A 12,479-nucleotide genomic window follows, 5' to 3' on the forward strand; every position below is an offset into this window, starting at 1 on the left:
CTCATTTCTCAGACTGTAAAGCTTTTATGGTTGTTGTTGTTATGGCCTAAAAGTGTTATTTTAATTCACAGATGAGTGGGAAAAATCATATCAATTTATGGAATATAAAGGATCACAGTCAAGCTCTGTTGAGAATCATACATATGACCAGCTCATGGCCAGACATTATTCTACAGATTCTCATGAAGACGAAGAGCATCAAGTTAAACAAAGGCGAAGAGTCTGCAATGGTTCATTCCGCTCAGGGAGTGTAGATGGATATCATGGAGGTCCAATGTCACTTCGAGATGTAAACGCTGTCTATCCATCCCAGAATAGCTTTCCCTTTCTTAAAATGAACCAAGATGTAAGGTGGAGAAGATCACGGAGTGCCCTCAACCGCTCCTGCTCCATTCCTGACTCCAACAACCCCCCTGTGTTCTCGTCTCCATCACACACAAACCTAAGCATGATGGTAGCAGACTTGTCAGAGATTGGAGGAGACGAAAGTATGATAAGGCAATGGGAGGACCATGTGCTGAAGGAATCACACAAAACAGATGCAGACAGAACAGAGCAGGTCCACAGTCACTTTATAGAATCTGTGAACAGAATAAATAACAGCACCCCTACTTATGTCAGTGTTGGCGCAGCTCCAGATTACATAGGTCAAAGTGCAGTTATAAGAGACGAAACCCCTGTGTTCTCCACATATGTAGAAGAGGAAATAAAGTATAGCAGTCTGGGCTGTTCTAATCATATGACCAAAAGCATGCTGTGCCTCAATGAAGAATCTCAGGATGAGGTGAGAAGTAGATTCAGAGTCTGTGTTTTTATGAGAGACTATTCGTTTCTCTCCTTGGTGGTTTGTCAGATTAAGTGCTGAGCATTTTTATATTGAACATTCAGATGAATGCTGTTTTGGATTTTATTTGCAGTGGGTCTCTCTGCGGGAGCTTCTGTCACACTGTACGCGGCCTCTGTCTGTGAATGAGTTGTGGGCCCTGTGTTACACCTGCCTGTCCACACTGCAAACCTACACTGATTTCCCAGGTCAGTCCTATACAGGAAAATGTATAGAAATACATTGAACAGTTTCTAAAACCATATGTAACATGGTGGTATACTTTCCTCATGACTCTATGGGTTTCTTTCAGGTTTATCAGTTTTCTCTTGGACAGTATCTTAGGAATAGTTGCAGTCATTTTACATTTATACCAAATATCAACTTGTTTGAGTATAACCCATAAATATACACCGATCAGTCATAATATTAAAACCTTAAAACATTAAACCCAGTATTGTGTAGGTTCCCCTTGTGTCTCCAAAACAGCTTTCACCCCTTGAGGCAAGACCTCTGAAGGTGTGCTGGGTTATCTGGCACCAGAATGCTGGCAGCAGATCCTTTATGTGCTGTAAGTTGCAAGGTGGGGTCTCCACTCGTTTGTCCAGCACATTCATGGATCAGATCTGGGTAATTTAGAAGCCAGATTAACAACCTTGTGATCTTTTACTGCTATACCCCATACACAGCAAACAGTGATGAACTGAGTGTTTGGATGTTTTTATAATTATAGCCAGCATTAATCTTTTTCAGCTATTTTTGCTACATTAACCTTTCTCTGGCATTAATCTGAACAGGCTGGTGTTTTCTTCCCAAGGCAAAAATAAACCTTGGGTACCCATGATCTTGTCACCATTTTACTGGCATATAGTTGATAATTAGTGTTAATGTTATGTGGTGTTAATGTTAGGGCTGATATGTGTGTACATTAAAAGTTATTTTACATTTATTTTGATTCAGCATTATTTCATTGCCTATCTGGGACAGTCTACCAAAGGTTACCAGCTATTGAGGTAGTTTTCATGTAGAAGAGGTTTAAATTTAGGATGAATAACATTGTTTCACATTACCCTGTGGCATTTTTTTCCAGGATTTCTGCCAGAATTTATAAGAACAAGTTTTTTTTTGTTTAAATGACATGCACTTTTTTAAAATTATTTGTCTTGAAAGCCTTCCTGTGCCTGGACTCTGTGTATGTGGGCTGGGATGGAGACTTGCTGTTCCTTATGCCTAAAAACACAGGTACTTTTCACGTTTTCAAAAGATATATTTGGCTTACAGTGACTGTTTCTAACTAGAAGACATAATAATGGTGTCTTATTGGAACTTATGTTAATATTTACTGAGCAATGTCCATTAAAAAGTTAAGTACTGTTAAAGATTAGCTGGTTAGCATTTGCACTTATCTACCACTCATTATGTTGCCACATTCCAGTAAATTGCAAAGATGATATTAACGGAGTTCCCTTTCAAAAGCTACACTCGATGCTGCGTGAATACACTATGGGAACATCTTTTTGTGTTACCGGTTGTGAAGCATGTGTGTATCAAACACACCAAATTTTGTGCTCCGCGCACGGCTCGCGATTTCGCGTCTAAAAAGGTGAAGCACTTGAAGCGCTCGTGGCACGTTCCTAGGGTTCACGTGCAGATCTGGCAGACGTGCATGAGACGGAATTCCCCCTTTCCCCTTCCGCGCATATGGAGGAGTTAATGCAGGTAAGTAATGCGTGCGATTGAGTGATTGCATATCGTCTGGCCGCAGAAGCGGGATTCCCCCAAGCGCTCAAAATTAGACGACAGGTTTCTGTCGGGTGGCCGGGAGGAGGAGCCTCAACGACGCTCTCTCTCTCTCTCCCTTTCTTTGGCGACCTCCATGACGAGTTAACTCTTTTATGGAATAAGCCTTATTCATCCCATGTTTTTCGTGCAATCAACTTCGATTGATGCGAAGGCACGGGGTTATATGATGATGCCCCAGATAATCGCTTGCATGCTATCTCCCTCCTGGGACATCATCCTCCCTGAAATAGCCCACACTCCCCACCAAGCCGTGTAGACTGACATCTTCCTTGGTGGAGAAAAGCTTTCAGGCAGTGGGTCAGGCAGGTATCCACTGCACACCATGGGGGTTTTGCAGGCCTACCAGGCTGACCTGCTAAAAGTTTCTCCACCTTTCGTGCTCAGGAGTCGGGACTGTCAGCCACCCAGTCCTGACCAGGTCTAGCTCTCGCGAGGCACGAAGCGCAAAAGAAGAGTGTGGTGAGCCAGTCACCCCCTCGTAGAAACTGGGGTGGGGCTTTTTGAGGATCTTTGCAATCCGCCTCAAAGAGGCTGGACCTGTGCACCGTCATCTTCTCAAAGAAGAAGTCCTGAGGCTCATGCACCCAGGACCGTGGGGCGCGTAGAATTTCTTCTGAAAATAAAGTCTTCTCCCTGGCACCCCCAGGAGGCCGGTGTTTAAGCACGCCACTACTGGTGTTTCGGGGAACAATGGTCTTCAATATTCCCCCCCCCCCAACCATCTAGCTGAAACTTGGGCCCCTTTCGGAGAAGCTGTCACCGTGGAAGCTACTGCCAGGTATATCTCCTTGGGTACTAAGGACTGTACAGAGAGGAACTACAGGATTCAGTTTGCACATCGCCCTCCGCGTTTCAACGGTGTGGTCTCCACTTCCGTGAAACTGGAAAGGGTGCATCTGCCGACTCTGGAATTGCAGACTTTGCTGGGGGAAGGGGCCATAGAACATGTTTCCCTGCCCGACAGAGAGTCAGGCTGCTACAGTACGCTTTTCTTTGTGTCAAGAAAGATGGGGGGGCTGTGTCCAATTTTAGATCTTCGCGGGCTGAATCACTATCTCAAAAAGTACAGGATTAAAAATTCAAAATTATTGTTTCTAAAATCCAACCAAAGGATTGGTTTGTGACAATCGACCTGAAGGACGCATATTTTCATATAGAAATATCGCCACAACACAGAAAGTTCCTGAGGTTCGCTTTCAGGGGCGAAGCTAACCAGTATTGGGTCCTTCCATTTGGCCTAGCTCTGTCACCCGCACATATACAAAATGCATGGATGCAGTCCTGGCTCCTTTACAACTCCAGGGCATCCGTATTTTTAATGACATAAACGACTGGCTGATTCTGGCTCAGTCTCAGAAGCTAGCGCTTCGACAGCGGCATGTCGTCCTAGCTCATCTTGATTCTTTAGGATTGAGACTCAACACCACGAAAAAGCATTCGCTTTCCTGCTCAGAACACAACATATTTGGGTGTCACATGGGATTCGATCGCCATGCGGGCACAGCTGTCTTCTGCGCATGTCGAATCCATTTTCAACACCCTGAAGGAAATCAAGCTATCGTTTCAGTTGTGGCTAAAAGCCAATGGATTTCACTCAAATTCAAATTCAAATTCAAATTTTTATTTGTCACATACACAATCATACAGAGTACAATATGCAGTGAAATGATTTTGTGCGACCACAGAGTCGCGACGGCAGCCACCTAACCGGCGCCATCATAGAAGATAAGGAATAGATACATTAGGATAACGAGGGTAAAAAATCCCCTCCCAGACTGTCCTTCGAAAAGGGCAGTGTGCGATCAGGGGTACAAAAAATACCTCAGCAACGAGCACATAAAAACATGTAAATACAAGACATAAACATTGCAACGATTAGGGTACAGGGGATAGGAAATGTCCAATGTAGGCAAACAGCTCCAGTCCCTGCAGCTAGAGAGCGCTGGTCCTGATTCCGCCTACCCACACTGAAGGGAATAAGCACACGAAGGCGTTGGATATGGGGAAGGTAGAGTGTCTATCTGTAGCTGTTATGTGTGTGCGTGAGTGCGTGCGTGTCAGTTGTAAGCCTGTAACATCCCGTAATAGTCTGCGCCAGGTGTCCTTAAAGGGGGGAAGGGAAGTAGGATTCCAGAGCGTCTCATTATCTTGGTCTTCGGGGAGTTTGTTATGTCTCCAGCCACGGCCTTGAAATGCAGTAGCTGGAAAGAAAAGGGGCAGCCGAAAAGAAAATCATATTTTCCAGGTTTCGGTCAATATCTGCCAATTTCACAGATATTTAATGTCCATCACTGGTCTCCAGGTCTGTCCAGATCACGTTGCATAGCTGCTAGTCTCACCAAGATGTTATCCAATTTGCGGTCCAGAACCACAGTCTGATTACTGACAGCTCTCGTCACCACTATTTCCCAGCCAGCCAGTCTCTTGGGGTTGAGACTGACTGCTTTTAAGATTTTTCGATATCCAAGTATTCCACCTAATCCAATCAGCAGAATCCCTGTTATCAAAGTTCCGAATAGGTAGATATCTTCAACATCCTCCAGAGACAGTGCGGCCAGGCACACAATGCGCCACTTCTCCCAACCGTCCATCATGTATCCAGCAGCAAACGTCCCAGCAGGACAAATAGGTTCCCCAGAACCCACACTTCTTGTCGAGAAGATCGTGTCAATTTCATTCAGAGACCACTTGATCAAATCCATATTCCTTTTTATTTTCAAGAGCAAGGCGAGGAGAGTCTCTGAATAGTATCACAAGACAGACAAGAGAAGCAAGCGGGGAGAGATAAGGGAGGGAGAGCAGATGCGACCGCCTTCGTCAAGAGCCAAGAGGGGACAATCCCCGGAGGCAAATAAGTGTTACGCGCCAGGGGCTTCGTACCCTTTCTATGTGGTTCAGACCCCGGTTTCTGATTTTGGGTCCCACTCTGCGTGCATCTTGTCGTCGCATGCGCTAATGAGAGACGCTTCCCTCATGGGCTGGGGTGCAGTCTTAGATGGCTGTCCAGCCTAAGGAAGCTGGAGAGGCCATCTTCTCGCATGGCACATCAATTTATGGCTTTATTTCTGGCTCTGAAACGCTTTCTCCAGCAGTTGAGAGGCTACCATGTCCTAGTGCGGGTGGACAAAACTACGGTAGTCTCATACATAATGGCTAGGGCAGACTGTGCTCACGCCGCTTGACCAAGCTAGCGCACCAGATTCTGCTTTGGTCACAGGACAAGTTTCTATCTTTCAGGGCGATTTACATTCCAGGGCATATGAAGGTGGGAGCAGACTTGCTGTCCAGACAGACTGTGACACATGGGAATGGAAACCCCACCCCGAAGTAATCAGTTAAATCTGGAAGAGACTTTATGTAGCAGAGGTGGACCTCTTTGCCTCACAAGAAACATCACAATGTCCCCTTTGCTACTCTGACTCCTCCAGCCCCCAACACCCCCCCCCCACCTCTCCGATGGCCCATACGTGGCCCAGATTACGTCTCTAATATCTCTCCTGGACGAGTCACCTTGGGTGATTCCAGTAAAAAGGGATCTTCTGTCTCAGGCGCAGGGGACAATATTTTATCCCTGGCCCGAGCTCTGGAACCTTAACACCACTAGAAGAACTTGGTGCATGGCAAAACATGTAGACAGAGTCAACTGCCGAATTGTTTTAGTGTTGGAGTTTCTGCAAGAAAAGTTGTCCTCGGGCTTATAGTACCCTCAGAACGTATGTAGCCGCTATTTCGGCTTGTCATGCTCTGACTGATGAGGTTTCTGTGGTAAAGCACCCTTCCTCCTTAGCTCGCCATTTATTTGCGGAGCTAAACATTTGTGGCCACCCACTAGAGCGATGGTTCCTTTTTGGGACTTAGCGATTGTGCTCGAAGGTCTGATTGACACTCCTTTTGAACCACTAGAGTCTTAAGATGGTTTTTCTTATACTTACTTCTTTCAAGAGAATTGGAGATCTGCATGCTTTGTCAGTCTCACCAGCCTGCCTAGACTATGCCTCTGGGCTAGTCAAAGCTATTGTTCATCCTCACCTGAACTATCTTCCGAAAGCTCCATTCCCGACTATGCACCCAGTTGTCCTCGAAGCCTTCTGTCCTCCGCCTTTTACAGCTCCAGAGCAGAAAAAGATTCACTTAATGTGTCCAGTACACGCTCTTCAGATTTACGTCCACCGCACTAGCCAGTGGCGTAAGTCAGAGCAGCCTTTTTTTATGCCAAACACTGTCACATCGGGTGAGAGATGCTATTGCCTTAGCCTACGAGGTGCGGGGTCACAATTCGCCTCTAGGAATTAGGGCTCATTTGACCAGGGGGATTGCCTCATCTATTGCGCTGGCAAGAGGTGTCCCCTTGCAGCAAGTGTGTGATGCGGCAGGTTGGTCCTCTCCGCACACATTTGTCAGATTTTATAGTTTGGATATTCATGCTACTCCGGGCTCACAGGTCCTTGAGTCAGCCTCCCAGAGCTAGGTTTGAGACCTCCTTGGCTATTGTGCGCACACACAACACAACCTTGGGGTTCCAGGCACTTGCAGTGCGGCGGCGTTGGTATTCTCGTTCCTATCGCGTTTTCTTGCAGCATGGAGTGTAGCTTTTGAAAGGGACCATCTCGGGGTACTTTGCTGTAACCTTGTTCCCTGAAAAAGCGGGAACGAGATGCTGTGCTCCAGTGCCGCACTGCTTGCGTGACAAGGCGTCCTTTCAGACAAAATTGACCTGAGGATGTTTCCGGTTCACTCCTATTTATAACCTGCAGGTGCACTTCATCAGATGATGTCACCTGACCGAGGTTATATATAGCCAAAATTAGGTGTGTTTGATACACACATGCTTTACAACCGGTAACACAACACTATGGGAACATCTTTTTTTCATGCAGCATCTCGTTCCCGCTTTTTCAGGGAACAGGGTTACAGCAAAGTAATCCAAGACGATCTAGTGGTTAGTGAGCTGAACCCCTTTTTCCACTGCTTCCTGTTTTAATATACCATACCATACCATACCATACCATACCGTACCATACCATACCATACCATACCATACAGTACCGTACCATACTATACCATTCCATACATACCACATTTTATTAATCCAGAGTGCCTAATCTCACTCACTTGTGTCTAGGCTGAGTGGTGTTAGCATTTTTATCTTAATCTGTGTTTCTGCTTACTAAGATGCTCAACTGCTGGATAACTAACGATATATGTATTACTATAACATTTGGCTTATAATCATTGCCAGCAGGCAAAATGTTTTGCAAAGTGTCCTTCTAGTCCTGTTTTTCTTTGTAACTGTTTGCTGATTTTTCAGTTGTTTAGCATACCACACATTTCTAGGGTTTATCTAGAGCAGGTCCTAAAGAGCCTTGCAGATTTTAGCTCCAGCTCAAAAAAAAAAATCTCACCCGTCTGTAGCCTTAGTAATCCTAAAAACCTTGATTACCTTGTTTAGGTGTGTTTGATTAGGGTTGGAGCTGAACTCTGCAGGATTGTGGCTCCCTTGGACTGAACTTGCCCACCACTGATCTTGAGGCACCTGCCTCTCAAAATTATAAACATATACACTGCCTGGCTAAAAAAACATATACGCCTGGCTAAAAAAACATATACACTGCCTGGCTTCTGAACATTTCAAAAGGGTCTGCATCAAGCCAACTTTCAACTTTGTAGAAGAAATGTGGTGGGAAAAAATCATGAATGGAACTCATCTAAACACATGGGGAAGTTTACGGTTAAAAAAATTAACCATTAACACCATAGCTTTGTTTAATGGTTTAAGTAAGAGCATTGTCATATGTACAGAATGTGGCAAGAACTCCTGAATTGGGACTAAACAGCTGTGTGGCCATATAAAAATCACTTGTTAGTGAGATTAATTTGAAAAAAGGCTTCTGTTTGCTAGGGAGCATAAAGATTGGACTTTGTAACAATGAAAAAAGGTCATGTGTATGAAGTAATGCATCCTACAGGCAGGTGTTATCATCTGGGGATGCTTCAGTTTGTCAGGTCTAGGTTCGGCTCTGTTATGTGGCATTAAAATTAAGTCAGCTGATCACCTGAATGATCAGAGTATCATATTAATGGAGTTTTTTCCCCTGATGGCACAGGAATATTGTAAAAGATTGGGAGCATAGGAAATCATTTTTGCCATATTGTGCATAAGTGGAAGCTAAAGGTGAATGAATGAAATAATTAGTGTGTGACTTTTTGTTGGCCAGACAGTGTATTTACTTGGTTCTGTCCTTCATCTAAGAGGACTAATGCTAATTCTGCATTCAGCTTTATGTTTTTTTTTTAAGCTCATGTTCAGTTCAGCAGACCTATTGTCTTTTTTGTCTCTATTTATAGGGTCTAATGATGTCTTTTATGTAGCTCCTGAATTCCAGGAACATGGTATTTTAACAGAAAAGGTTAGTTGAATGACAGCCCTATTTTTATAGTGATCTGTGCTTCTTTTTTTTTAGATATCTAATTGCTTGCGCTTGCTAGGAAAACATGTTTTTCTTCTTTTCTAGGCCTGCATATATGGAGTGGCAGCTATTTTGTGGGCCACAGCAAAATTCCATTTGTCCCCTAATCAGAAGCTAGCTATGCCAAGAAAACTCAAGAGGCTCCTGCTTGACATGGCTAAAAAAACTCCCATTGAAAGGCCATCTATTGTCATGGCAAAAAAGGTTATCAACTAATAATTAAACTGAAATTTAAGAGATAAATTAATTGCATGTAATTGCATATTTGTTTCATATGTTTATATGGAAACCTTAGTGTTACCTTATAGTGTCTATATAATTATATCCTTATATGTCATTGAATCTGCCTAACACAATAACGAAATTATAGACATGGTGGTTTAAACACTCAAATTTCCTTTATGCTGCATCAGAGTTGCTGTGATTATTTGTCACGCCAGGGGACCAATGCTGAGACTGTGTGGACACAGCTAATCAACAGACTTCATAAGGTATGCATTAGCATGTACAGAGACCTTAAGAAATATTGATCGAAAACATGAAATCTTATAAGATTCCTATTTTAAAGCTGTAGTCAGTGCATTTAAAACTTTATTTACGTACATACATTTAAATACTTTCTTCATCTAATCATTTAGCAATAAATTTAATTAAACTGAAAGCTAAGCACACCACATAATTACAAACTGTGTATGTTAATCAAATCATGGTTTATATTGATAGCGGCTTTCTAGAACACCATAAAATACCATCAAATATTTTGAATGGGTCAAAAATTAATCGCTAAAGAGCACTGAGTGCAGCTTTTCATGGCAATATTAGATGTAAGTGGCTAGTAGTAAACCCTTTAGGCAGCTTGTTTAAATAAACTTGGAACAAGTGTTATCACAACCTTCTTGTTTATTCAATCTTGTCATTTTTCCTCTCCAATGAGAGACTTCTTACTGTGTATAATTTAATATAAACACAGTATGTACCCTCATCTATTATTATATAAAATATATATATAAATAAATATATATATATATATATATATATATATATATATATATATATATACAGTATATATATATAGATAGATAGATATACAGTGAGGTCAATAAATATTTGATCACCCTGTGATTTTGCAAGTTCTCTTACTTAGAAATCATGAAGGGGTCTACAATTTTCAAATTTCCTCTGTGAGAGACTGAATCTAAAAAGAAAAATCCGGAAATCACACATTTCTTTTAACAATTTAAGCAAAACTAATGAGCTGTCAAAAGACACAATAGACAAAATTGTAGACCTTCACAAAGCTGGAAAGGGCTATGTGGGTAATTGCCAAGCAGCTTGGTGAAAAAAGAACAACTGTTGGAGCAATTGTCAGGAAATGGAAGAGGCTAATGATGACTGTCAATGTCCCTCGGACTGGGGCCCCATGGAAGATCCCTCCTCGTGGGGTATCAATGATGCTAAGAATGGTGAAGCATCAGCCCAGAACTACACGGGAGGAGCTGGTCAATGCGTGAAGAGAGCTGCGACCATCGTTTCCATGGCTACTATCAGTAATACATAAAGACGTCATGGTTTAAAATCTTGCATCGCACGGAAGGTTCCCCTGCTTAAGTCAGCCCATGTCCAGGCCCGTCTAAAGTTTGCCATGGACCATCTGGATAATCCAGAGGAGTCATGAGAGAAAGTCCTGTGGTCAGATGAGACCGAAGTAGAACTTTTTGGTCTTAACTCCATTCGCCGTGTTTGGGGGAAGAAGAATGATGAGTATCATCCCAATAATACCATACCTACAGTGAAGCATGGGGCTGGAAGCATCATGCTCTGTGGGTTGGGTGTTTTTCTGCAGAGGGGACAGGACGACTGCGCTGTATTAAGGAGAGGATAAACGGGCCATGTGTTGTGACATATTGGGCAAAAACCTCCTTCCCTCAATCAAAGCATTAAAGATGGGTCATGGCTGGGTCTTCCAACATGACAATGACCCAAAACACACAGCTAGGAAAACCAAGGAGTGGCTCCATAAGAAGCACATCAAGGTTCTGGAGTGGCCTAACCAGTCTCCAGACCTAAATCCAACAAAAAAATCTTTGGAGGGAGCTGAAACTCCGTGTTGCTTAGCGACAGCCCCGAAACCTGACAGGAGGAGTGGGCCAAAATCCCTCCTGCAGTGTGTGCAAACCTGGTGAAGAACTACAGGAAACTTTGACCTCTGTAATTGTTAACAAATATTAAAAAACAAATTGGTTCAAGTGATCAAATACTTATTTGACACAGTAATTCACAAATAAATTGTTATATATATATTATATATATATTGTTATATATATATACACACACACACACACACACACATGTATTTATATATATATATATATATATATATATATATATATATATATATATATATATATATTTGTAGTAGTAGTAGTAGTAAATACAGTATAATAATATAGTAATTTGTTTAATTTTAGGTAATGTTCCTAATTTTTACTTGATTAGTAAACTGTATTTAAACTTGCATTCCTGTGTAATTTTAGGCATCCAATAGAATTAATGAAGAAGACAGTTTCTCAGATGTGGCTTCATTCAAAAACACAGCTACAGCTGAAAGGAAAACTGGTACATTTGTAATCTGAATCATTCTTAACTGATTATAGCTCATTATATTCTGTCTTAGTACATCAAGAGTGGCTAATTTTACACCAGGATATTTAATCCATCCAGGATATTTAATAGGTCCTACCTCTAAATGAGCAAAACCAAAGTCCAAACCTGCTCAAATGCATCTAAAGACCCAAATTACTTTGATCTAGTTTTATTACATTGGGGTTGGAACCCTGCAGAACTCTAGATGTAATAGATTATATCCTTTAATTTATGCATATTTAAGTACCTGTATATATTATTTGTATGTTTAATGAAGCATTCAACTGTTATGTTGCACTAGAGAGTAAACATCAGTGTTTGTTTGCATAATAACTGTGTGCTATTTTATGTGTTGATGTTTGCAGGTTTCATCCCTCTAGGGCAAGATGTTAGGTTGGCCCCTGTTTCTGGTCCTCTTCCCCAGAGCAACTCACTCTCTGTGTCTGCAAAGCTTCCTGAGGCATTTACTTCTTTAGCGACCCACTTTACTCCTATAGTGGTGGCCCAGGAGGATGTCAAAGAAGAAGAATCACCCATCCCTCAGCCAAGGCTAGGCAGGTAGGGCATTGGATATTACTGTATAACATAAAGGAAATGAGTAAGCATGATTTTGTGACTTCAAATAAATATGTTTTCAACCCCTAAAAGAGCAATCACATATTAACCTGACAGAAAAGGTTTTTTTTTGTTCATGTTTTATACAGTAGGGTTTTTAACAGATTTGACTATTTATCTTTTTTAAT

General features: G+C 42.2%; 1 protein-coding gene across 5 annotated transcripts in view; it reads left to right on the plus strand.

Annotated features, from left to right (window-relative positions):
* Positions 1-12,479, plus strand: part of LOC128529469 (kinase non-catalytic C-lobe domain-containing protein 1) — a 45,552-nt gene that overhangs the window by 12,491 nt on the left and 20,582 nt on the right. For 4 of the 5 annotated variants that reach the window (XM_053502992.1, XM_053502994.1, XM_053502993.1 and 1 more), the window contains exons 6-13: positions 72-784; positions 918-1,032; positions 1,994-2,065; positions 8,972-9,033; positions 9,139-9,297; positions 9,507-9,584; positions 11,628-11,709; positions 12,102-12,294. In XM_053502992.1, coding sequence (XP_053358967.1) covers positions 72-784; positions 918-1,032; positions 1,994-2,065; positions 8,972-9,033; positions 9,139-9,297; positions 9,507-9,584; positions 11,628-11,709; positions 12,102-12,294 — 1,474 coding nt within the window. The remainder of the gene's footprint in view (positions 1-71; positions 785-917; positions 1,033-1,993; positions 2,066-8,971; positions 9,034-9,138; positions 9,298-9,506; positions 9,585-11,627; positions 11,710-12,101; positions 12,295-12,479) is intronic. The other variant, XM_053502995.1, reaches the window with a different exon arrangement.

This window comes from Clarias gariepinus, chromosome 8 (genome assembly GCF_024256425.1).
Source record: "Clarias gariepinus isolate MV-2021 ecotype Netherlands chromosome 8, CGAR_prim_01v2, whole genome shotgun sequence".
NCBI classification, from domain to species: Eukaryota; Metazoa; Chordata; class Actinopteri; order Siluriformes; family Clariidae; genus Clarias; species Clarias gariepinus.